The 25,980-nt window shown below is 46.9% G+C and overlaps 1 protein-coding gene across 2 annotated transcripts; it reads left to right on the plus strand.

The window, feature by feature from the left end:
* Positions 1 to 3,980: 3,980 nt before the first annotated feature.
* On the plus strand, positions 3,981 to 22,595 carry LOC146020865 (ras-related protein Rab-5B-like). 2 transcript variants are annotated; one of them, XM_083154397.1, is made up of 6 exons: positions 3,981 to 4,087; positions 11,345 to 11,592; positions 11,947 to 12,098; positions 17,168 to 17,290; positions 18,920 to 19,013; positions 20,833 to 22,595. In XM_083154397.1, the coding sequence occupies exons 2-6, from the start codon at positions 11,433 to 11,435 to the stop codon at positions 20,943 to 20,945; spliced, it is 642 nt and encodes a 213-aa protein (XP_083010523.1). In that variant the 5' UTR covers positions 3,981 to 4,087; positions 11,345 to 11,432; the 3' UTR covers positions 20,946 to 22,595. The 2 variants fall into 2 exon arrangements, with proteins under 2 accessions (XP_083010523.1, XP_083010524.1); XM_083154398.1 differs by having other exon boundaries at positions 4,036 to 4,165.
* The last annotated feature ends 3,385 nt before the right edge of the window (positions 22,596 to 25,980 follow it).

Genomic DNA, 25,980 nt, shown 5'->3' on the forward strand with positions numbered 1-25,980 from the left:
TGTGACTACAATTCTCAGTTCCTTCCAGCAGCAGGACGTGCTGGGACTGGGCAACAGATATGGGAACAGGGGCATGTGTGCATTACAGCCTTTGTAGGTTCTTAATGACTCCCTATGTATTTATTTATTAATTATTACAGTGGCAGAAAACAGGATCTTGAATGACACAGAACAGATTGTATTTGATTGTTATGGTCATGGTGAGGATCTCAGCATTTGGATTCAGGTAAATGTCCAGGGTGCTGACAATGAGGAGGAATAAGGAAAATCCGGATCAAACAAAAACACAGAAAAAACAATGGGCCTTATTCTAGTTCACTCTTTCTAACAAAATCCTTCTTAGATGGACAAAACCATGTGCACTGCAGGTGGGGCAGATGTTACATGTGCAGAGAGAATTAGATTTGGGTGGAGTTTGACTTCAAAGTGAGATCTATATTGCAGTGTAAAAATAAAGCAGACAGTATTTACCCTGCACAGAAACAAAATAACTCACCCAAATCTAATTGTCTCTGCACGTGTTACATCTGCCCCACCTGCAGTGCACATGGTTTTGTCCATTTAAGAAGGATTTTGCCAGAAAGAGTGAAGTAGAATAAGGCCCAATGTATCAGGAATCTTGGAACCAGGGAAGTATAACAACAGAACGGAGACTGTAACATTGGAATGCAGGTATCCTGAGGCAGGGCTGGATAGAAGAGAACCGGGAATCAGTCCTCAAGAACCCCAAAATGATCTGCACAGGACTGCTTGTGGGCTGGGCCTAAATAGACGTTCCATACCTCCCAACATTCTCACTTTAGAAATCAGGGATGCTCGGGCGGCGTAGCTGTGCTCGCCCAAAAAGGGGTGTGGCATATGTCAAAGGGGTGTGGTCTCACTGGGATGTCCAGGGCTGTGTAAGCTGCTGGTCGTATCCCCAGCCCATCTGCCTCGTCTATTACCTGCTGAGCAGAGCAGCGCCAGGCAGGGGGGACTCACATCTGCCCCCCCCCCCCCCCCACTGTGGGACACTAATTGGGGGTCCATGTCAAACTCGTGTCGACTTTTTCACATGTCTACCTTTTTCCTGTTGAACTTTTGTCAATGTTGACTTTTCGGGGTCAACTTATTGACTGTCGACGCTATGATCCACACCCCAGTGTTCCTTACAGGAATTATATATAAATAAAAAGGGAGAGCGATGGTTATACATATATATAAAAGGGAGAGTGCTGATCTCTCTCGCTTCCGACGGGGGCCGGGGATGGTCGCATCCACGTCAGCTCTGATAGTCCATCCTCGGAGGAAGGTGTGCTTTGGCGTGTGAGGATGGAAGGAGGACAGATGATGATGAGGATGAGGATACAGGGCCATCTCTAATTTCATTGCTCCATATATCTCTAATCTCATCTCCATTCATACACCCTGCCGCCCTCTACGGTCGGCTGACGACTGTCGTGTCTCCTCCACCCTGATCACTGCTTCCCATGCTAGAGTACAGGACTTTGCCCGTGCTGCACCCCTTCAGTGGAACGCACTCCCTCGCTCCATTAGACTCTCCCCGACCTTGCAAAGCTTCAAACGGGCACTGAAAACTCACCTATTCATCAAAGCGTACCCTTCCACTGCATAAACCAGCTGGTTCTCCGACCTCTTGCCTGTTTACATCCTGCTATCTAACCACCACCCACTTGCTTGCAACTCTTGTAATCTGTCTGTCTCCCCTTCCTACTATTTATTTATTTTTATTTATTTATTAACAGTTTCTTATATAGCGCATACAGATTCCGCAGCGCTTTACAGAGTATAGTTGAACATTCACATCAGTCTCTGCCCCAGTGGAGCTTACAATCTACATCCCTACCACATGTACACGCACACACAGACATTATATGGTTAATTTTTTTTGTTGGAAGCCAATTAACCTACCAGTATATTTTTGGATTGTGGGAGGAAACCGGAGTACCTGGAGTAAACCCACGCAAGTACAGGGAGAATATACAAACTCCGCACAGTTAGAGCCATGGTGGGAATCGAACCCATGACCTCAGCGCTGTGAGGCAGTAATGCTAACCATTACACCATCCGTACTTCCTACTAGATTGTAAACTCCTCCGAGTAGGGGCCTCTTCCCTCCTGTTGTCAAAGCCCTCTTCTCTTCACATGTCACTCACAGCTCTCCTATACTCCAACACTCAGTGACCATCTTCGTCCGCATACTCATCTCCATCATTGGCCTCAAGCCTCTAGTTGTATGTTAATTGAGTCCTCACTACTTATATCCAAGCTGTAATGTGTATTGAACTGTGGCGCTCTTTATTTGTACTGTATTTTTGTTATTTATTCAATGTTATGCCAAGCTTTGTCTCCCTGTATTGTTCCTTTGTACGGCGCTGAGAAACACTTGTGGCGCCTAATAAATAAAATAATAATAATAATAATAATAATGTTGGAGGATGGAGGGAGGATACGGAGAGTGCAGAGTGTGGAGGATGGTGACGCAATCCCCGGCGCTGGACGCCGCAACCTCGGCCAGTTGTAGGCGGCGCCACAGCTGCGGCCCCAGCACGACCACCCAGAGCCCATGACACCAGCGGCCTGAGGATACAGGGGACATCCCTGCCAGCAGAGAGGGCCCAACTCCAGCTCCAGGCCTCATTGACCCCCCCCCCCCCCCATGGGCTTACTGACTCTTTCCCCCCAAAACACACGCACGCTGACTGCTGCCCTGTGAGTAGCAATGTTCAAGATGGCGCCGCCGATGGCTGCCTAGGATCTGTGTCGCTCAGCCAACATTTTAATGTACCTCGTGTCCTTAGCTGTCCTGATTACTTGTTTTGTTTTCTCCTATCTGGCTGTTGCAGCCACCGAGTAGTGCCGCAGATGGCTGCCTATCTGTTGCAGCCACCGATTGGTGCCGCAGATGACTGCCTAGGTGCTGCACAGCTCAGCTAATAAATCTTCCCCATGTCATATCCTTTATCTGTACTGTTTACTTGTTTGTTACCTATCTGGCTGTTGCAGGGACAAAGTGGGGCCGCGGATGGCTGCTTAGGTGCGGCGCAGCTCAGCAAATATATGTTCCGCATGTCCTAACCCTCCCCAGGGCACATATCTGTACGTGCTATACATATCTGTACTGTCACTGGTACAGCAATCCAAATCTTATTCCTAGTATATGCAAGGGAAGCGGTACATCTGTCAGAATGAACTTAGGTCTACAGTCATTAGGTCGACCCCACTAGGTCGACTGGCAGGAAGGTCGACCTGACTTAAGGTCGACATGGGCCAAGGTCGACATGACTTAAGGTCGAATTTGCATAAAGGTCGACATGAGGAAGGTCGACTGGTCATAAGGTTGACATGGGTTTTTCACTGTTTTTTGATCCGAATGTCGACACAGTCGACATGGACACAGTTGGCAATGAGAATCGGACCCTCGCATCGCTCGCTTCGCTCGCAATGCTTCGGGCACGGTGCCTCGCTGCGCTCGGCACACTATTTTATTCTCCCACCACGCCCTAGTGGATGGTAGGGCATGAAATACCGCCTGTCGGCACATGTCGGCTCGAAAAACAGTGAAAAACCCATGTCGACCTTATGACCAGTCGACCTTCCTCATGTCGACCTTTATGCAAATTCGACCTTAAGTCATGTCGACCTTGGCCCATGTCGACCTTAAGTCAGGTCGACCTTCCTGCCAGTCGACCTAGTGGGGTCGACCTAATGACTGTAGACCTAAGTTCATTCTAATAGATGACCGCTTCCCTATGCAAGTGATGATGGCAATCATACATTAAGAGCCAAGTCCAGAAACAGAGCATTGTGTCCCTCCTGGAATGGGTCAGCTTGGGAGACATGCAAGTATACCTGGCCAATAAAGCTGATTCTAAAGGAGTGTATGGGCAAATTTGCCCTTGTTCGTAATGGCCGCCCGTCTGTTTCCTGTTTACATCTGGTGACCATAGAGTTTCCAGCTAGATGGGATTACCTAGTGCCGGAAGTGAGGATGGCCGATTGGTTTCCGGTGTGCGGAGGATGCTCGCCCCCCTCAGGAGGAGAGAGCCGGACTGAGAGGGCGGAGGAGACCGAGGACCGCTGCGAGGTGAGTGAGAGGACCCGTCAGGGGGAGGAGCTATGATGTCTGTCACCCATACGGGCGTATGATGCCCGGTAGAGTTCGGTAAGCATTGCTAGTGGTGACCGGCAGGGCAAGGGAGTCAGTGTGCCCAGCATCTGCTCCATCACTCAGGCCACCCATGGCCTGGAGATGCTCAGTCATCGTATAGGGGACAGTGAGGCACCTGTGTACTCTGTGTCTGATTCTGAGTTGCACTGAGTCTTATTATCCGTGTGTATTCGATTCCATACGCCGGTAGTGACCGTAATGGTGTGTACACAGTATAAGTCTTGAGTCATTATTTGCACATATTCTGAGTCGCACACAGTCTCGTTATCATTGCTTATTCTGAGTTACACGCGGTTACGCATGCCTGTCATGACCGTAAGCCATGTGTCATCATCCGCATGTATTCTGAGTTGCACTAAGTCTTGTTATCCGTGTGTATTCTGAGTTACCCGTGGTTCCGTTTGCCGGTAGTGACCGGTAAGTCTTGTCATTATATGCACATATTCTGAGTCGCACACAGTCTCGATATCATTGCTTATTCTGAGTCGCACTCAGTTCGTTATGCAGGTTGTAGTCATAAGCCGGGTGTCATTAGCGGCACCTATTCTGAGTCGCACACAGTTCTGTACGCCATTCCATAATCATTGTCTTTATCCACACATATTCAGAGTTTGTGCAGCTATTCTGTACGCCTGTCGTGACTGATTCTTATGTCATTATCCTCACGTATTCTGAGTTGCACAGAACTGCGTCACAATGGATTTCTGCGACTACAACACCCAAAGCTATCCGTCTGCTAGAGCAGCCATCAATGGCTACATGCCCTGGAGACGGTTCTCTGTCCTGCGCGCTCTTGGTTCCTGCCCAGTGAAGCACATTTCATGGACGGAGAGAAGTGGCTAAGATGGGTCTCAAGATAAACAAAGATGTGTTAGCCTGCAAAGTCTGCAGACAAATGCCACAGCATTCGGTCTTGTGTTCGACTCAGAATCAGGCCCTCTTCAGTCCTCACGGTACTACTGATGGGTTCCACTGCTCACCCTGGGGTTACTCTATGTCTGCTCAGCCTGGGGGGTTCCTCTACGTCTGCTCAGCCTGGGGGGTTCCTCTACGTCTGCTCAGCCTGGGGGGTTCCTCTACGTCTGCTCAGCCTGGGGGGTTCCTCTACGTCTGCTCAGCCTGGGGGGTTCCTCTATGTCTGCTCAGCCTGGCGGTTCCTCTACGTCTCCTCAGCCTGGGGGGTTATTCTATGTCTGCTCAGCCTGGGGTTGCTTTAGGGGCCTGATTTAGACCTGTTAGGATGGCTTCAATTTTTGCAGATGTACAAAACCATGCTGCACTGCAGGTGGGGCAGATGTAACATGTGCAGAGAGTTATTTGGGTGAGTTATTTTGTTTCTGTGCAGAGTAAATATTGGCTGCTTTATTCTTACACTACAATTTAGATTTCAGTTTGAACACATCTCACCCAAATGTAACTCTCTCTGCACATGTTACGTCTGCCCCACCTGCACTGCAGCCTGGCGCTTGTCACTCTGCGGCCTCCCAGCCTGGCGCTTGTCACTCTGCGGCCTCCCAGCCTGGCGCTTGTCACTCTGCGGCCTCCCAGCCTGGCGCTTGTCACTCTGCGGCCGCCCAGCCTGGCACTTGTCTCTCTGCGGCCGCCCATCCTGGCGCTTGTTACCCTGCGGCCGCCCAGCCTGGTGCTTGTTACCCTGCGGACTCCCAGCCTGGCGCTTGTTACCCTGCGGCCTCCCAGCCTGGCGCTTGTTACCCTGCGGCCTCCCAGCCTGGCGCTTGTTACCCTGCGGCCTCCCAGCCTGGCGCTTGTTACTCTGCAGCTGCCCAGCCTGGCACTTGTTACCCTGCGGCCTCCCAGCCTGCCGCTTGTTACCCTGCGGACTCCCAGCCTGGCGCTTGTTACCCTGCGGACTCCCAGCCTGGCGCTTGTTACCCTGCGGCCTCCCAGCCTGGCGCTTGTTACCCTGCGGCCTCCCAGCCTGGCGCTTGTTACCCTGCGGCCTCCCAGCCTGGCGCTTGTTACCCTGCGGCCTCCCAGCCTGGCGCTTGTTACCCTGCGGCCTCCCAGCCTGGCGCTTGTTACCCTGCGGCCTCCCAGCCTGGCGCTTGTTACTCTGCAGCTGCCCAGCCTGAGAGCGCACATCATCTGCACAGTACGATAATGATTTTAGTTACTTGCCTCCAGGCATGAAGGTGAGATTTTAAACCATAAATATTCTGATCTTTGCATAGGGACTCTCAGTATTAGAGCAGCCGGTGCTTCCCTGCATCTGACATCTGAGGAAGTCATGTGATAGAAGTCCCCGGGACCTGGTGTTACAAATGCTGCTTCTGTGCACATTAATTGTGTAACTGAGAGGTCCTGGTGCATCTAGCATTCCCCTGCATTAATGTGCACTGAGTACGTCTCTGTTGCTGACAACGGTTTATTGTTGCACACATAACACGTCCCTTTGCAAGGTCATAAACAGAATTGAGTTGTACAGTAACTTCATGTGAAGGAGTATACTGTCAGTGACTGACGTGTTGCTGGCTCGGGGTGTGTGCAAACAGTCGGTGTCGTATTTACGTCACCTGCACGTCCTTGGACCATAGTGAATGTTGAGAAACCATGTCATGTACCAGGCACCATTATACCATATGATGCTTTCTAGAGCTTCGTTTTAAAACGAATATGAGTCCCATGGTAGTTTAAGTACCAGGTCCTATTGTCGTGTAATCCTGTGACTGTGATGTGCACTTAATAACATAATGTGTTTATCTGCACAGCACTCTGCGGCCTCTTGTAGCCACTTCAGAGGCTGGCGGATTGCAGAGTGCTATTTCCCCACAGCCATGTGTCACAATGATGCCATCCGTGTGTGGGTCACACCAGGGAGCCGAGACTATTATTATAACCCGGGAGCAGAGCCATATTAATAGCCGCACAGTTAGTAAGGTGTCTATTTAAGTGATGACTGTAGCTAGTTTTATCCTGTCTGATGACGCTGAATGACCTGCTTGTTACTGTTTGCTAACATCTTTGATCTATGGAACTTGACAATAACCAGCAGGTCACCTAGCTGTGGTGGTTCTAGCAGTGTGTCGTCTGTATCTCAGTGCTGTGATACAGACCAGACTTTGCTAGAAGCATCAAAGCAGAGAGCGACTTCCCAGGCTGGCCTCTAGCTCCCCCCCCCCCCTTCCCCAATCATCTTACAGAGAGGATCTAGTGGCATATTCCTATGGTTAGGTCTAGATCCTAGTTGGAGAACGGACCTCTGATATAACAATGGGAGGAGAAAGGTCCGAACATGGGAGCCCAAATGGATCCTCATCACCGGATTACTAAAGGCAATAGGTAGTGGCATGGATAGTGACACTGCGAGCCTGCCGCCCTTGCTCCGCCCCCTGGGCGTGAAAGGTCCTTTCTCCAACTTGGATTTAGCAACTTCCATATCAGTCATGTAAACCATAGAGAAAGGGTAAAGTGCAGAAGATTGCATAGAACTCTTATTGCATATAAGAAAGTGACTTCCCGGGACATCCAGATAAGGGACAATTGTGCTGTCTGTGACACCGCTGCCCTGCTGTAAGTAACTCACGTTGTTAAAGCTTGTTGGTGCTGCCGATACAGGCGGCTCCCTGCTCCTAATGGCTTATGGAATAAAACTGTTTATGCTCATTATGTTTGATCTTGACACTACCCTCAATTACTGCTCCACGTGTAGTCATGAATCCACCTGGGCATGGATGCGTGAATGTGTTCCCCAAAAAGCCCCACCCCCTCTGCGTTCTCTGATCCTCAGAGGGAAAGGCTGCTGATTGGCTGTTATCATAGCTCCTGCCTATCACAGGAATGAAGCTCCTGGGTGCTTCTCTGTGTCATTGCTCCATGTACCACCTGCAAGTTCCACAGGGGTGTTATTTATTTACAGTTTCTTATATAGCGCAGCAGATTCCGTTGCGCTTTACAATAGAGGCAGGTTCGGTGTCCTCTTTGTTCTTTATGTGCGCACACATACTGTGCATACATGAAATCTGTATACAGCTAGGACATGCCAGAGGGCGCGGAATCTGTGCAGGGAACTCACCTCCTAGATGGCGCCCTCCTCCACTCGCGGCATCGGTATGGGTCTGGGTCATTACGGCGGCCAATATTAGGTCGACACGGGAAATCTGTTGACTTGCCTAAGGTTGACATGGTTACAAGGTTGATACAAGCATTAAGTCGACAGTCAAAAGGTCGACATTATTTTTTTTCCACATTTTTGTCCCGAATGTCAACTTAGTCGACATGGACACCAGCTAAGTATACCGCGTCCCCTCGCATGGCTCGCTACGCTTGCCAAGCTTCGGGCACGGTGCCTCGTTATGCTCAGCACACTATGAAATACCGCCTGTCGGCACATGTCAGCTTGAAATTTTTTTGAAAAACGTGTCATATGTTTGATGTTTGACCATGCCTGTGTCGACCTAATGACCGGATCCCCACAGCACAAGCAACTTTGTGACTGATCGCTGGGCAGAACTGCCCCAATCTGGCCCTCGGTCTCACATGATGGGTTTGTCCATGCTGTCAGGCTGTTTCTCCTTGATTCTGCCTGTTAGAAACAGCATATGTAGTGTAACCGTGAATAATAAAGCTTGTTTAACAACAAAAAAAAAGCCTGTTTATAACAGGACTGTACTTCCATAGTCACACTCTCTGCAGGAGAACTTTCTTTGCATTGTCTGCTGCGTAGTTATAGAAACATCTATACTAGAATATATATACATATATTGACAGAGTCCGCACTCAATTTTTTAAGTTTTTTTCAACATCAAAAGGTACAATTGCAGATGAAATGGGCACTCGCCAAGGTCTTAATCAGCAGTTTATTGTAGATACAAAGGTACATCCTTAATTTTATTGAGGTCAGAAGAGTAATTACTTTTAGCATGTTATTCCATTTTGACAGTGACCTCGGACATCATGCTGATTTCCTACTTGTACATTTAGAGTAAGACTGCATCCGAATCCATTACTCTGGCTGTTACAATGCCTTCTACCTGGCTAAATTATGAAAGGGGAGAGATTAGGCTTTTTGGTACTTGTGTATTAGCTGGGCGCCCGGTAAGTAGTTAGTGTAGCGGCGCTGTCAGAATCAGCGTAGTATTCCCGAGGCCTCCGTAGTCAGTCCTATGCACAATAAAGGAGGCCAGCCCGAAGCGTGGCGAGTGGATGCGTTACGCGTCCTCCCGACCTGTTCATACACCTATTATCCACGTCGGCGTGGAGTTGATTTTATAAAGTGTGGCGAGCAACTGAGCCTGAAGCGTGGACAGCGGACGCGGATTACTTCACATGTGTTTTGCGTCCCCTCGCGGGGCTCGCCACGCTTCGGGCTCGGTGGCTCGCTGCATTCGCCACACTTTAAAATCAACTCCACGCTGACGTGTATAGTGGGGGTATGAACAGGTCGGGATGACGCGTAACGCGTCCCCTCTCGGGGCTCGCCACGCTTCGGGCTCGGTGGCTCGCCGCATTTGCCACACCTTATAAAATCAACTCCACGCTGACGTGGATAGTGGGGGTATGAACAGGTCGGGATGACGCGTAACGCGTCCCCTCTCGGGGCTCGCCACGCTTCGGGCTGGCGTGGATAGTGGGGGTTTGAAAATGCCTCCTTTTATTGTGCATAGGACGCACTTGCGCCAGCATACCCCTTTATGCATGAGGCACACGTGCTAATAATTACTGAGAGCCAGGAGCATCTGAGATGCGCCTGCGTCTCAGACAGCTGGAGTGCCTCTCCACCGGCGCCCGCATGATCCCCTCTCCTCTGGCGTCCGCCAGCACAGGGAATCTTACGGTTACCTGCGCTGTGTGAGAAGCTCTCACTAGGCTTGGCATGGACTCCGGGGACAGAGCCATGGACGCCGGGGACAGAGCCGGGCTGCCGCGGAGTCACTACGCGAACTGCGCTAGGCAGCCGTTGGACTACGTAGACAGCGTTGCTCACCCTATGCCTGCGTATGTATGCTAATTGGGTGCCCGGCTAATACACAAGTACCGGCTATTTATAGGTGAATGTTCTGGTGGTGACGATGTCTTGGCGCCTGCTGTCCTACAATGTGCAATTTATAGGAGATCTATGAATCGGGGGACGTGTCCAGTTGCGTTCCATAAGACGTCCTAGTTTCCTCTTTATTGTGCCTTGGCTGAGGCTGACTTCCGTGCGGAGATGGATAAACCCATACCCACTGTGTGTCTGGTGGATTTCCTAGGGACTATACAGACCTGAGCAACAAATATCTAATCTTTGTTTCTTAATGTTAAAACATGTAAAGTGCATTAATGAACCTTTATGACCAGGCATGTACCTGTCCACAGGTCTCTCAGTGCCGTACAGTAGAGTCGCAGGTCATACATGGGACAAGTCTGCGGCAGTGAAGAGACCATAATGCCCTGCCTGTAAGCGCGCACAGCCTAGAGTGACATCCGTTACTAGTGGGCATGGGGATAGAATAGGCCATGGAGAGGAGGTGGGTATTAGAAGGGTGAAAGCTTTCCGAGGTTGGTGGTAAGCCAATAGTAAAACTACTCTCACTGCCAGCTCAGCCCTCCTTATTTCCCATATCACTAACGGGAAGGATGGTGGGAAGTGCGTGTGATATCAGGAACGTGGACAGAAGTTAGGACAGGTCTGCAGGTAGGAGGAGCAAAGATAGCCAGGTAGTAGCGGGAGTGAGGGGTGGGATTGGCTAGAGAGGGATAATGCAGTGTATGGGGATTGGCCAAAAGAAAAGCAGGACACGGCCCTCTGGGACCTAGGCCACGCGACCGCATATAGGAAGGATGGCAGATGCAGGAGCCAATGTAATGACTCGCACTGTTGACTGCTGCCCTGAGAATGGATTCTGTGTGGTGACCATAAGCTGCGTTTCCAGGGAAGACACAACGTCCCCCTTATAAATTATCCATCAAGACCAGGCTGGAAGCCAGAAGGATCCATTTGTTGATTAGAAAGGCTGTAAAACTATCTTGCAGTGATTTGCACTGGGCCCGGTGATTACCATGTATTTGTTTTGGCTGTAGGCCACAGTAACTGTGACCAATGTATTCCTCCTTCATAATTCAGTTTGTATGTGAAAAGGTTCTTCCAACAGAACCTCCAGCTGATTACAGCGAGTTCTCTAACTTTCTTTGCAACGTGACCACGGAATCTAAGCCGCTTTCTCTCTTGTTTAGCGGATTGTCCTTTCAAGGTTGATTTGGTTTTCGCACAACTAAACATCCATCCAGAGCCTTCCGCAGAGTGGGGGGAACCTACAGCAACATGGCGACCAGGGGAAGTACAAGAGCCAATGGAGTGGGCCAGACGAAAATCTGCCAATTCAAGCTGGTCTTACTGGGGGACATGGCGGTCGGCAAGTCCAGTCTGGTGTTGCGGTTCGTCAAGGGTCAGTTTGATGAGTTTCAGGAGACCACTATAGGAGGTAAGAAGATGTTCAGCTGCCTAATGTTGCGTCATATGACCGTTTTCCTCGTATATACCTTTGCTCTCCCCATGGGTTTCATTAGTTCATTTAGAGTCACAATAACTTAAAAACAAAAGGTTGACTTGCTTTGTATAGGGCGACACAGTAACCCCATTTTTCATGCCCAGTTATCCTGACCTAGGAAAGTGCCAGTAGAAGAGAAATGTAATCCGGTCTATGGTGGCACATTATAGGATCCGTGCCATTGTATATTCCTTTTCAGAAAACCCTTTCATGGTAAACATTTTTATTATCTGCTTTGAGAATGCAAATGAATGACCGCTCCCAACGCTTTGTTTCCCGTCTCTCCAGCCGCCTTTCTAGCACAGTCCGTGTGCCTGGATGATACAACGGTGAAGTTTGAGATCTGGGACACTGCAGGACAGGAAAGATATCACAGCCTCGCCCCCATGTACTACCGAGGAGCGCAGGCCGCCATTGTGGTGTTTGACATCACCAAACCGGTGAGAATGTGCTACTTCCTGATGCCTTCATTCCATCCCACCACCACCAACCCCATCCCACCACCACCACCACCACCTGCTCCTCCCTTTAGTGAGAACTCGGAGAGAAGTCGCGACGAGAAGAGAAATACATTGCTGAAATTCAACTCTTACATTGTACATTACACTCGTGACCCCCCTTGAGCCCCCCCAGGACCTTCCTGGACGGCGGGATCACATGTGATATACCGTAGGCGGTCCTTTTGCATACAGGATGTGGTCATTAGACCCTATTTAGCCCAACATGCATTGGATCGACCACTGAAGGTCGACAGGGCTTAGGTGAACGCCTGAAATAGATGGACATGGCTAATGTCAACAGGGTTGGAAGGTCGACACAAGTATGAGGTGGACAGTCAAAAGCTCGACATGAGTTCTTCATGGATTTTTTTTTTTTTTGAGCCGACGGGCTACGGCGTGGTGGGAGAATATAATAGTGAACCAAGCGCAGCGAGTCATGCGAGGGGACGGGGTACGTGTCGACATTCGGGACAAATTATTTTGAAAAACTCATGTCGACCTTGTCACTGTCAACCTCAGCCATGTCAACCTATTTCTGGTGTCCACCTAAGCCCTGTCGACCCAATGCATACACAAATATTTAATAAAAATTAAAAACGTGGCCAAACCTGTCCTCAAGATTAACCAACGGTGCATGTTTTCCAGGCCACCTGTGGATCTATAGTAAGAATGAATGCAGCAGGTTTGATAATGTGACAGTTAGTAATGACTACAGCTGTGCACCCGCTAGGGGATATGGGGAATGTGACAGTTGGTAATGACTACAGCTGTGCACCCGCTAGGGGATATGGGGAATGTGACAGTTGGTAATGACTACAGCTGTGCACCCGCTAGGGGATATGGGGAATGTGACAGTTGGTAATGACTACAGCTGTGCACCCGCTAGGGGATATGGGGAATGTGACAGTTGGTAATGACTACAGCTGTGCACCAGCTAGGTGATCTGGGGAACGTGACAGTTAGTAATGACTACAGCTGTGCACCAGCTAGGTGATCTGGGAATGTGACAGTTAGTAATGACTACACCTGTGCACCAGCTAGGTGATCTGGGGAATGTGACAGTTAGTAATGACTACAGATGTGCACCAGCTAGCGGATCTGGGGAATGTGACAGTTAGTAATAACTACAGTTGTGCACCAGCTAGATGATCTGGGAAATGTGACAGTTAGTAATGACTACAGCTGTGCACCAGCTAGGTGATCTGGGGAATGTGACAGTTAGTAATGACTACAGCTGTGCACCAGCTAGGTGATCTGGGGAATGTAACAGTTAGTAATGACTACAGATGTGCACCAGCTAGATGATCTGGGAAATGTGACAGTTAGTAATGACTACAGCTGTGCACCAGCTAGGTGATCTGGGGAACGTGACAGCTAGTAATGACTACAGCTGTGCACCAACTAGGTGATCTGGGAATGTGACAGTTAGTAATGACTACACCTGTGCACCAGCTAGGTGATCTGGGGAATGTGACAGTTAGTAATGACTACACCTGTGCACCAGCTAGGTGATCTGGGGAATGTGACAGTTAGTAATGACTACAGATGTGCACCAGCTAGGTGATCTGGGGAATGTGAGTTAGTAATAACTACAGCTGTGCACCAGCTAGATGATCTGGGAAATGTGACAGTTAGTAATAACTACAGCTGTGCACCAGCTAGATGATCTGGGAAATGTGACAGTTAGTAATGACTACAGCTGTGCACCAGCTAGGTGATCTGGGGAATGTGACAGTTAGTAATGACTACAGCTGTGCACCAGCTAGGTGATCTGGGACATGTGACAGTTAGTAATGACTACAGATGTGCACCAGCTAGGTGGTCTGGAAAACATGGACCGTTGGTAGATTTTGAGGACCGGTTTGGCCACCCCTGCTATAGAGTATTAAAATGTAACAGTAAAAATCACATAATAAGGGTTTTGGGATTGGGGGCATCCCAAGGGATGTAGCTGAGCCTGGCTTTGTAGGTAATGTATCCTGCCTGGAATGTCCACAGTAATAATTCAGCCAGAATCATGACCCCAGCCAATGTGTCAGAACACGTTTTTGTCAGCGCTACAGCCTGGAAGTGTCACAAAAATTTCTATTATTCAGGGAATAATTTCAAGTATGCAATAATCATACAAATTATATTCTATTAGATAACCAAAAGATTGTTGTATTAAGATTTGTCCTTGAGTTCTATAAAATTATTTCGGTACCTGTGAATATCTGGGCGCCCGATTTTTTTCATCGCATCGCATGCAATATAGTGGCATACAATTCGTGCGATGTGATTTTTTCATTGTAAAGACCCGATTTTTTATTCTATAGTCACCCATGGGTGATTTCATACCCCCACTATCCAACTACGCATTGAGTTTATTTTATATAGTGTATCGAGCCACCGAGCCCGAAGCGTGGGGAGCGCACGCAGAATACATATAAAGTAATCCGCGTCCCCTCGCAGGGCTTGCTGCGCTCGCCACACTATATAAAATCAGCTCCATGCGTAGTGGAGGTATGAAATCACCCATGGTTAACTATACAGTTAAAAATCGGGTCTTTACAATGAAAAATCGCGTGGCATGTAATGAAAAAATCGGGCGCCCAGATAATACATAAGTACCATTATTTCTTATGTATAATAATCTTAATTTTGGTGGTTATAATGTTATTTTAATTTATTTTGATGTGCAGCAAAGAAATATTGCATTTCTGCAAGTTATAGTTATCAAACAACAACACTGGGAAAGACTGAAATACACCATTACCCCTTAACCTGGGTTATTGATGGGTTTTACCCAGGTCATAGCTTGTTGTAAAAGGGTCCTTGAATAATGACACAAGTTGGGTGACCTGGGAAACTGACTCTGGTAGCCAGCAGTGTTTGACCGAGGTTGCAGCTAGACCAGGGTCATCCAACCAGGGTAATTCTTAATATATTTTGATTGGCTGTGTATGCAGAGGCCCGCCTCAAGGGAGTGTCTGTGAGTGAGAAGCAGGCAACACCCAGATTCAGTGTAAATGTGGCCAAGATGCAGTGTAAACAGAGTCTGACTTGGGTCGGAACCGTGTCTGGAAACTTGACCTGGGTTTTTGGTGAAAAAGTGGTATAACTACAATGTGTTACGAGCATTTATTTATTTATTAGCAGTTTCTTATATAGCGCACACATATTCCGCAGCGCTTTACAGAGAAAATTTGAACACTCACATCAGTCCCTGCCCCAGTGGAGCTTACAATCTATATTCCCTACCACATGTACACGCGCACACACAGACATAATTGTTTTAGCGGGGCGCTGCGCCCTGCCCGATTTTTTTAAAGGGCAAAATGTGCCCTGCCCGTCTCGCAGCGCCCCGCTAAAACATCCTCACGGGGAAGCCCAGCGTCGCCGTTGACGGGGATGCCTGGTGCTTCCCCGGCAGCACAGTGGCTTCGGAGGGGCCGGGGCCGCCCCCTTTGATGACTGTGGCGGCCGGGCCTGCCCCCTTTGATGACAATGGCGGCCCAAGCACGCCTCTTTCATTACGGCGGGGGCCCGGGCACGCCCCCTTCACGACGTCGCCGCCCGGGCACGCCCCCAGCCGTGACGTCGGCGTGCCCGTCCGCCCCCCCAGCGCCCTGCCCGGTGTCACTCCTAGCGTGAACACTAGACATTCTAGGGTTAATTTTGTTGGGAGCCAGTTAGCCTACCAGTATATTTTTGGATTGTGGGAGGAAACCGGAGTACCCGGAGGAAATCCACGCAAGTACGGGGGGAATATACAAATGCCGCACAGTTAGAGCCATGGCGGGAATAGAACCCATGACCTCAGTACTGTGAGGCAGTAATGCTAACCATTACACCATCCGTACTGCCCTGTATATATAACACATGATATGGATAGAACCCATGACCTCAGTGCTGTGAGGCAGTAATGTAACCATTACACCGCCCATACTGCCCTGTATATATAACACATGGTGGGGATAGAACCCATGACCTCAGTGCTGTGAGGCAGTAATGTAACCATTACACCGTCCCTACTGCCCCGTATATATAACACATGGTGGGGATAGAACCCATGACCTCAGTGCTGTGAGGCAGTAATGCTAACCATTACTCCGTCCGTACTGCCCCGTATATATAACACATGGTGGGGATAGAACCCATGACCTCAGTGCTGTGAGGCAGTAATGCTAACCATTACACCATCCGTACTGCCCTGTATATATAACATATGGTGGGGATAGAACCCATGACCTCAGTGCTGTGAGGCAGTTATGTAACCATTACACCATCCGTACTGCCCCGTATATATAACACATGGTGGGGATAGAACCCATGACCTCAGTGCTGTGAGGCAGTAATGCTAACCCATGACCTCAGTGCTGTGAGGCAGTAATGTTACACCGTCCGAACTGCCCTGTATATATAACACATGGTGGGGATAGAACCCATGACCTCAGTGCTGTGAGGCAGTAATGTAACCATTACACCGTCCGTGCTGCCCCGTATATATAACACATGGTGGGGATAGAACCCATGACCTCAGTGCTGTGATGCAGTAATGTAACCATTACACCATCCGTGCTGCCCCGTATATATAACACATGGTGGGGATAGAACCCATGACCTCAGTGCTGTGAGGCAGTAATGCTAACCATTACACCATCCGTGCTGCCCTGTATATATAACACATGGTCGGGATAGAACCCATGACCTCAGCACTGTGAGGCAGTAATGTGTTCATTACACCGTCCGTGCTGCCCACTGAGCATTTGCGTTTTAGGCTGATTCCCCAGCCATTCTAGAACCTCCCTGGGCCTGCGTTGTCAGCCAATATAATGCCTAATGAAGTACTGGAAATGCAGAAAGCAATATTTCACTTTTTATTGTTGATATAAAGGAAGGAACACGAACATTAAGCACATTTCTTACATTAAATGACTTTAATTTAAAATATCCAGGCTTCTTTATAGTTGTGCTAAATACATTTGAGCTCCGCACTGATCTCGTTACCCTGATCCCCACACACACAGGAAACATTTGACCGGGCGAAGGCTTGGGTGAAGGAGTTACAGCGGCAGGCCAGTCCCAACATCGTGATCGCTTTGGCTGGGAATAAGTCCGATCTAGCAGAGAAGAGGATGGTGGAATTTGAGGTAAGTTTTACCAACTCCTATTGGGTGGTTTGTGTGCAGTAGACACTTAGGGGCGGTGCTCAGTGCAGACTGGAGCAGATGTCAGGGGTTATTGCTTTGGTTAATGCCTGCATTAAGGGTTTGATTCAGATTCTCCACCTCCCCGCCAGAGTGAAAACCCACCCCTGTGCACGGCTGCGACTGGCATCACAGCCGTGCAAGTAGGGGGAATCCGCACGTAGGGCGGTTTGCAGTGCGCATGCAGAGTCTGATAATCGCCAGGGCTGCGAACGCGTCTGAATCGGTCCTTAAATCTGTTTCCGACTGCAAATATCTGCCTTATGCTACATGCACTTTGTTTATTATATCCCATTGGTATTAGTCGCCCCCAGTTCTCCTTTCAACAAAAAACTTCTTTTTTTTTCACGTTGACCTTTTTTCATGTCCACCTAATTGCTGCTGACCCTACGATCCATACCCATTCAGCAAGGGGACAGATAATAACTGCCACTCTTGAGTAAGGCTCAAACACACAGGACCTTTGCTTTCTACACTATTAGATACTGTGAGGAGCACGGCTAGATAACACAGCATGGACGGACATGCTAGGGCAGGTGCACGGAATGATGAGAATTTTTATTTATCTTGTTATAAATGTAAATTCCAGGAAACCACCTTTGGGGTATAATTAGAAAGCCGCACTGATTGCGGAACCTGGCATGTTTGGCATTTTGTATAATCGTGCCCCTATAAATTCCAAGGTCAAACCTGTCGAGAAGAGGCGGCTTCCAAAAGTGTCCCCTTCATAAATATAATTCTTTAGCTGGTAAAACTTTAATTCTCAAGCATTCTGAGTAATGCCATACCTGCGCAGTATTATCTAAGCATGTAAGAAATAAGGACGTCAGGGCGCGACGGTAAAACGCACCAGTATATCTGTTTTGATGTAGAACGTATGTACAATAGCAGTATATGGTTATAATTGCAGCTTTATAGGTCAGAGTAGTGTTTTGGTTCTGCGAAAGAATACAGGAAATAAATCTTTCATCCACAATTACGATTTGCTCCCATTCACAATGCAGGACTTTCTCCTGCCTGCACCCACTCTGTGGAATCTCCTCCCACACACACTAAGACTCTCCTCTAGTCTCCAACCCTTCAAGCGTTCCCTGAGAACTCACCTGTTCAGGATGCTTATCGTATTCCAGAAACATAAGCCATTCCTATCCAATCACATCCCCACTATACAGTCCTCATATATCCTCACTTATTTCCTCTTTCTTCACTTTCCATCCACCTGACCCCAGACCATCATTGCTGGATCACTGTATCATACAGCCCACCTAGAACCTCTGCAATCTGTTGGAGCATTATGCAGTAGATAACACCAATCCTTGTGTGAAGATGCCTATTTCACTATAGACTGTAAGCTTGTGAGCAGGGCCCTCCCACCTCTATAACTGTCCGTTATATCCTAGGTTGTTTATCTGTTGTTTCTAATAGGAAAGCACAACGGAATTTGCTGCGCCATATAATAAGCTATTAATAAATGTATCACTTCTACTTAGGAGCGTAATACTAGATCAGCGCATTGCCATTTCTCCGCTGCACTACAGCATCCTCAGTAACATTGTACTATTCCGCCCCCAGGAAGCTCAGTCATACGCAGAAGACACAGGACTCTTATTCATGGAGACGTCGGCCAAAACGGCAATGAACGTGAACGAGCTGTTCCTGGCGATTGGTACGTTATGCGCCTCCCTGTACCGGGTGACAATGTATGTTACAGACGTGGGAACGATGACCACAAGAAAGGAATTACAATACAGCACAGTGGGGTCAATGATAAAGTAGCAGTGGTGTGTTAAACCCTGGATAGCTGTTTTAGTACTGTGTCATGGGTGGATCCGGGGAGGACGGGCCAGGCAAGGCCCCCCCCCCCTAGCACTGTGTCGTTGTGATCACTATCCCCTGCTACTTGTATTCCCTGTATGGCAGCTTTACCAAGTTCAGATATCTTACATTGAATAAGATTTATTGAGTGCCGAGCTGCTGATGAACCTGGATGCTCTGAGACCACTGGGCAGTGGCTGACATGCTGCGAGTCAGGATTCATTTTTAAACCACCCCACCAAAAAGTCTAGCTCCGCCCCAGCACTGTGGTCAACGGTCAGCCCTCCAGCTACTGTGGAACTACACTTCCCAGCATTCCTCATTGCAGTTCTGCTGTTGGGGTATGATAAAAAATCTGGCAAGGCATGCTGGGATGTGAGTTTCCCCAGCAGCTGGAGTGCCACAGGTTGCCTTCCTAGGATATTTTTCATCCCTTACCATTTGATAAATCTTGTAAGGACTCTGGAAAACTTTTTGGGAACGTCCCATTAAGGCTTAAATAAAACACATTGCTCTGTGTAAATGTAGTTTTGCCATGTGTTCACTTTTCTGGTTATTTCTCTAGTGCCAAGTCTGCCACACTGCGTGCACAATGCATTATGTACTGGGCACGCTCGTGCGTTGTTTTGCACCATGATTTGTTGCTGGGGAGGCCCAATGTTGTTTGCATGCAGAGCTCAATTTGGGCTAAAGTGGGAAGGTGCAGGAAGCTGGCCAGGCCTTGGAAATGATTGGCACTTTAAAAAACATTCGAGTTCGGGAGGCACCCCGCACCTCTGGCGAACTCTACAAAAAGTTTCCGGCGGTGCAAATCTTTTCTATTTTTTTTTTCTTTCAAAAAGCCACAATAACACACTGTAGCTTTGTAGTCCTCCTCCAACCCTCCCCCCTTCCTCCACCTGACAGCCATTTAAAAGAGGTCAATGATAAATATTAGTGGGTGCTGTGCTACCATAAATAGGGGCGCCTCAGGACAGCTTGCATGAAATTCCCAGGGCTCCACTGGGGGGCAGCACTCACCAAAGTTTTGGTAATAAGTTTACAACAAAAAAATTCTGATGCAAACTTGGAAATATTTAATTTCAGCGATATCACTCAATCAATTTGTCTCTTATATTTTTATAGCATTTGATCATTTTATTTCTTAGTATGTATTACTACAGTAGTAGGTCAAGTACATTATAATCCAATAGTTAGTTCTAATTAGTTCTATAGGAAGTATTTGCCGGTTTGGTAATACAAGTAACCAAACATGACTTAAGGAGCATACACATCATGCGATTATCGTTAACAATATGCATGTACACGATACCTGTAACGATATTATCGTGCGAGTCGGCTAATGTGTACCTACTATATAGTTAACAATACACACCCGTAGGTTAGCGTCTGTACATGCGGTCTCATCGGCGACGGCATGCTCCTCAATGTGGCTGCTGAACGATATGATTAACTATATCGTTCAGCGGATGTATGCACTATATCATTTGTCCAGGAGTACAGGCAGTTCAAGGGGAAAATCTTTAACGATATTGAATAATGTGTACGCACCTTTTAAATGTTAGATATACAATCTGCATCAACATTTTTCAATTATCTGTATATTTATCAACTTTGATCTGGATTTAGAGAAAATAAGACCACTTATTATCTGTTCTCATCCCCTGCAGCGAAGAAAATGCCGAAATCAGACGCCCAGAACCCAACTCACGCTGCCCGCAACAGGGGTGTAAACGTCCAGGGCTCGGACCAGCAGCCACGGAGCGGCTGCTGCAGTAATTGATACCACGGGGACACGCCTCCCCCCTCTTCAGTATACATTTTATACACAGATTATCGTGAACACTGTATAGGATGCTGCCTCCTGTTTTTTCTACAGCTGGTGCAAATTTGTTTGGCTTACTATTATTATTATTATAATTATTATTATATCACAGTGTTAAAAAATAAGAAATCACAAAACAAAAACCGTACTTCATCTCCATATTGCAAAGCGCCAACAAAGCAGTAACATTGAGCTGTCCCAGTGGATTGGCGAGGTGGAGGAATGATAGGACGTATTCTAACGCTTTTCTCTGAGCATGTCCAGATGACTGTTATTAATCCGCTGCCTTGATCTTCAAGTCTTCGAGAACACAGAGCAACGTCTGACCGGAACTCTGTATTCCACGCTGCGTACCTGCGTCAAGAACACCTCTCCGCACATGCACCAAGAACACATGACCGGAGCAGCGACTTACCGGCGCTTAGGAAATCATCTGCATGTGGCTGACCTCGGACAGTTGGGGAGCGAATAGACTATTCAGAACTAATGCGGTTTCCATGGCGCTGAAGCGATGTTCAACTTTTTTTTTTTTTTTTTAACCTCTACTGTGTGTTTGATCTCCACCAGTCAGCAGATTTAATCTTCTCTCGGCACGTCTTGCTACCATGATGTGATTGTTTCCCCCCCCCCCCCCCCCTTTGGCAGAAGAACAACGCACTGTGTGGACCTCTGTTGCACTTTACCCTGCATTTATCTGGAGAATACACTGATTTGTGGCCCCCTTCGTGTACATTACTCCACTCCTGTTGTAAAGAGAACAACGTCGGTAAAGCGATCAGACATGCTCTGAACATAACTTTTTGTATTTGCACCTTCAGATAATGTTTTACTTGAATCATTAAAGAAAAAAAAACATTGATTTTTAATGTAACATTAAAGCAAAGTCAATCGTACGTCTGTTTAGCATGAGTGACTTGTTGAGCATGAGGTCTGGTGTTTAAATCCATTCAAGAGTTAAGTTCCAGGACTATAGGTTTCTTCCAGCACGGCTTCTTCTCCAGAACGCAACTTCTTCTCTTGGTCCTGCCCATTTATTTGGCCCCATGCAGTAAACTCAGCTGAAGAAGGTTTTCTATATGATTGGTGACCTTTTAAAGTTGTTGCTCTGTTTTTGGCAAGTTCCGACCGTCGCTTCGCTACCCGCTAAGCTGGAGCCACTCCAGTACAGCTGACGGAACAGCACAGCCAATCCTTTCCGAGTAATTACTCTGGCTGATTAGAAGCCTCAATCCACATTGATCGAAGAGAAGAGAATTGGCCTTGAGTTGTTTTGGCTACGGGCAATGGAAAAGGATGCTAGGGGGTTGCACATATTTATGGGCAAGAGCTGTTATGATCGGGGGTTGCTCAGAATTGTACAACCCCCTTTTAACATGAATTTGGTTCCGCTTGAGTTGATTATTTTTGAAAATCAACTTGGGGGAAATAAGAGAAGCTGTGAATGATTCCTGTTTGAACTTATGGGGATTTCCTTGGGACAAACCAAGGTTGGTGGCATTACAGCAATGAATCCGTGGAATGTATTGGCAGAAATAAGTTAAATATATGCAATGAGAATTAAACATGAAATACATTTTAATCAACATCAAATAAATAGCTAATATTTAATGTTTCCTCTTTTTTTTTTGTAATGATAAATTCAAGACTTATACTATCATGAAACTTTTGGGACCACTCTTATACCAGATTCCCCTCCCGAGGCCCGGTCCACAGTAGCACGTAATTCCCAATGCGGATCTCACGATTTTTGGCAAACTGCGCACACCTCATGGCCTGCGGAACCATTTGTAAGCAGCTCAGAGTCCTACATATCTTGGTAGCTCTACAATTGCATCTAAATGGGTGGTACCTGGTGGCAATGCGGCGTTCCCACATAGAAGCAGCACGTGTGGGTGTGTAGACAGTTGTGGCCTATGCAGTGGTGAAAGCATGCATGTATCCAACTGAATTCAGACAGGTTTCCCGCAGCAAGGATGGCAGATAATTGTAATTGCAGCAACAAGGAGGGCTGGAGGCAGCGCGGTCACGTAGATACTTCTCACTCCGAACACAGGTGGACGCGTGCATAGATCCGTCCGGAATTGCTACCAGCATATGTTGCTCAGATTCAGACCCAACAAAACATTAAAGACATATGAGTGGGGGGATTTCCGATATTGGACATTCTTCCTTGAGCTTCTTAATGAAGGGTTTTAACGCCATTGTTGGGGAGGTGGAGTTTCTAGGTAACATCCTCACAACGTTATGGCAGCAGATAACTTTCCTCTGCGGTGGATTATTACAGGTGGTCCACTGAATGTAGCTGGAACAATCCGGGTTGAAGTTTTGCCGGAATCTCACCCGTCTGTACCTTGCAGGCTATGACATAAGCCCCGGGTTGTGTAGAAGGAAGCGTATAGCTTTGCAGGTATTTATTTCACACACAGATCATTCTGTTCGAAATCTAGAATTTGGGAGTTTGTAGTTCCGCAGTAGCTGGCGTTCTACAGGTTGCCAACATATATTGATTTATGACTCATCAGTTTGGCTCATGGACAGTGCCCTTCCGTCAACTGGGCTGGTATCCTAATCCTGGTGGTCTATAGCCTGGTATTTTAACCATAATTCTAACTGAGCCTCCCCTCCCACAGCCTGACCCGTTCTTCAATCCTGAAGCCCAACTGTAACCTCTCCCTTTCCGCAGCCTAACCTTAAACCCCTGTCTGCATTATGAATGTCTGCTGGGATCCCAACTATAAGCCCAGTTAAACTATACGCAATGAATTATACTTTGAATGTCGATATTTTGACCATGTCCATATTTCGAATTGGACAACATTTTTATGTCAAACATCGGCAGGTCTATACTGGAATGTTTGATTTCACCCAACGGCTCACATCAGTGCAAGACCACACACGTGAGAGTAGTATACACCAGTTATTCTCAACCTCGGTCCTCAAGGAGACCCCAACAGTGCACGTTTTCCAGGTCACCTGGCTGGTGCATAGGCGCACTCATTCACGGACACATTTTAAAAGATCACAGGTGGAGCTAATTAGTTCACCTGTGAGGAGACCTGGAAACCGTGCACTGTTGGGGGTCCTGGGGGACCGAGGTTGAGAACCACTGGTATACACAATGAAGTTATTTATGATGGAATTATTGTTTATTTAATAAATGGAGGCACTGTGATTAATATAGTTACTACAGTGAAAAAAGATTGCCTAATACCGAAACCGGTCAGCTGTGGACAGCAGAGGGGGATCTTCAGGACCCTTTCCATACAAAAGCACCATAGGGACACCTGTTTGACTTTTAACAACATGCTTATTTTGTCTACATTTCTTGAAAAGAAAGAGTCCATTAGATCAAACGCCCAGGGGACCTTCTGATATCTGTTGTGGTATTACAGTGAAGCATTCGCCCTTCTTCTTGCTACCCACTCACAAGCGACAAGAATGCAAACTACAGTAAGCGAGACTGAGCGCAGCTACCTTGTGAGGCTTATTGCACTTTACTTCACAGTTTGTAACTTTACCATTGTTTTAATACTGCAATACTCTGTATACAGCTTCTCTAGCTGGTGCGCCCAGATAGTAGCTGCCTCGGGATGGTCCTTACTTTACTCATGTTTATCACCTATATAAGTCTTATTATCTTGTACGGCTTCTCTCACACATTGCTACCACTGTAGCGCATCCAAGATGGCTGCTTTACCTGGTTCACCCGCGTGTGGGATGAAAAATACATCAAACTGCTGGTTATGTAAAGCTTCTGCTTCTAACTTTAGTACAGTAACACCTCACTTTGTGTAAATATCTTCTAGACAGCGCCAATTCCACCCAGGATGACCTAAGTCCATCCAAGATGGCTGCCTTGCCTGGTACTTTTTGTGGGTGGGTTACCTGAGAATTTTTTTTTTTTTTTTTAGCAAAATGGTTGCACCAACCTTACATTAAATGTTTGCGTCCACTATTTTTTTATTTTGTGCTGTAATACTAAACCTCTGCTCTTTATTGATGTTCGTAACACGGCTGAGTTATGCTGGAGATCTACATAAATAAGATTACATCTTAGTGTAATAACCATCGTGGAAACGGTTTATGTAATTAAAGTGGTACACAAAGTTTTTCCTTTAACCGTGTGAGAGACGTTTTAAATGCAAGTAAACAAAAATAATACTCCGCTGGGAAAATATAATCGGGTCCAAGTTTGAGTAGATCCGGGATTTCGGCCAAGATTACCTGCATTTTTAACCCCTTCCTGACACAGCCAGTTTTTGCCTTCCTGACACAGCCCTTTTTTTCAAATCTGACATGTATCACTTAAGTGGGGATAACTTTTTTTTGCTTTTACTTATCCCAGTGATTTTGAGATTGTTTTCTCGTGACACATTGTACTTCAAATTAGTGGTAAATTTGGGTCGATACAGTCTGTGTTTTTTTGTGAAAAATACCAAAATGTCGTAAAAAAATTGAAAATTTAGCAATTTGCAAAATGTTAAATTTTCTGCTTGTGAGACAAATAATCATACCACTCAAAATAGTTAATAACTAACATAGACCATATGTCTACTTTATGTTTCCATCATTATTTCAACTTCCTTTTATTTTTTTGGACACTAGGAGGCTTAAAATATGAATAGCAAATTTTCAAGAAAATTTCAAACACTGATTTTTTTAGGGACCAGTTCAGTTCTGATGTGACTTTGAGGGACTTGTATGTGAGATACCCCCATAAATGATGCCATTTCAAAAACTGCACCCCTCACAGTATTCAAAACAGCATTTTGGAAGTTTGTTAACCCTTTAGGTGTTTCACAGGAATTAAAACAAAGTGTAGGTGAAATTTCAAAATTTAATTTTTTTTGCAGATTTGCAATTTTAATACATTTTTCTAAGGAACACAGTAGATTTTACTAGAGAAATGTGACTAAAAATTGATTTCCCCCAATTCTTTTGTTTTCATAAATATCCTATATGTGGCCCTAGTGTGCACGTTGACCAAACCACA

Source organism: Crinia signifera, chromosome 7 (assembly GCF_055691185.1).
Source record: "Crinia signifera chromosome 7, ASM5569118v1, whole genome shotgun sequence".
Lineage (NCBI taxonomy): Eukaryota > Metazoa > Chordata > Amphibia > Anura > Myobatrachidae > Crinia > Crinia signifera.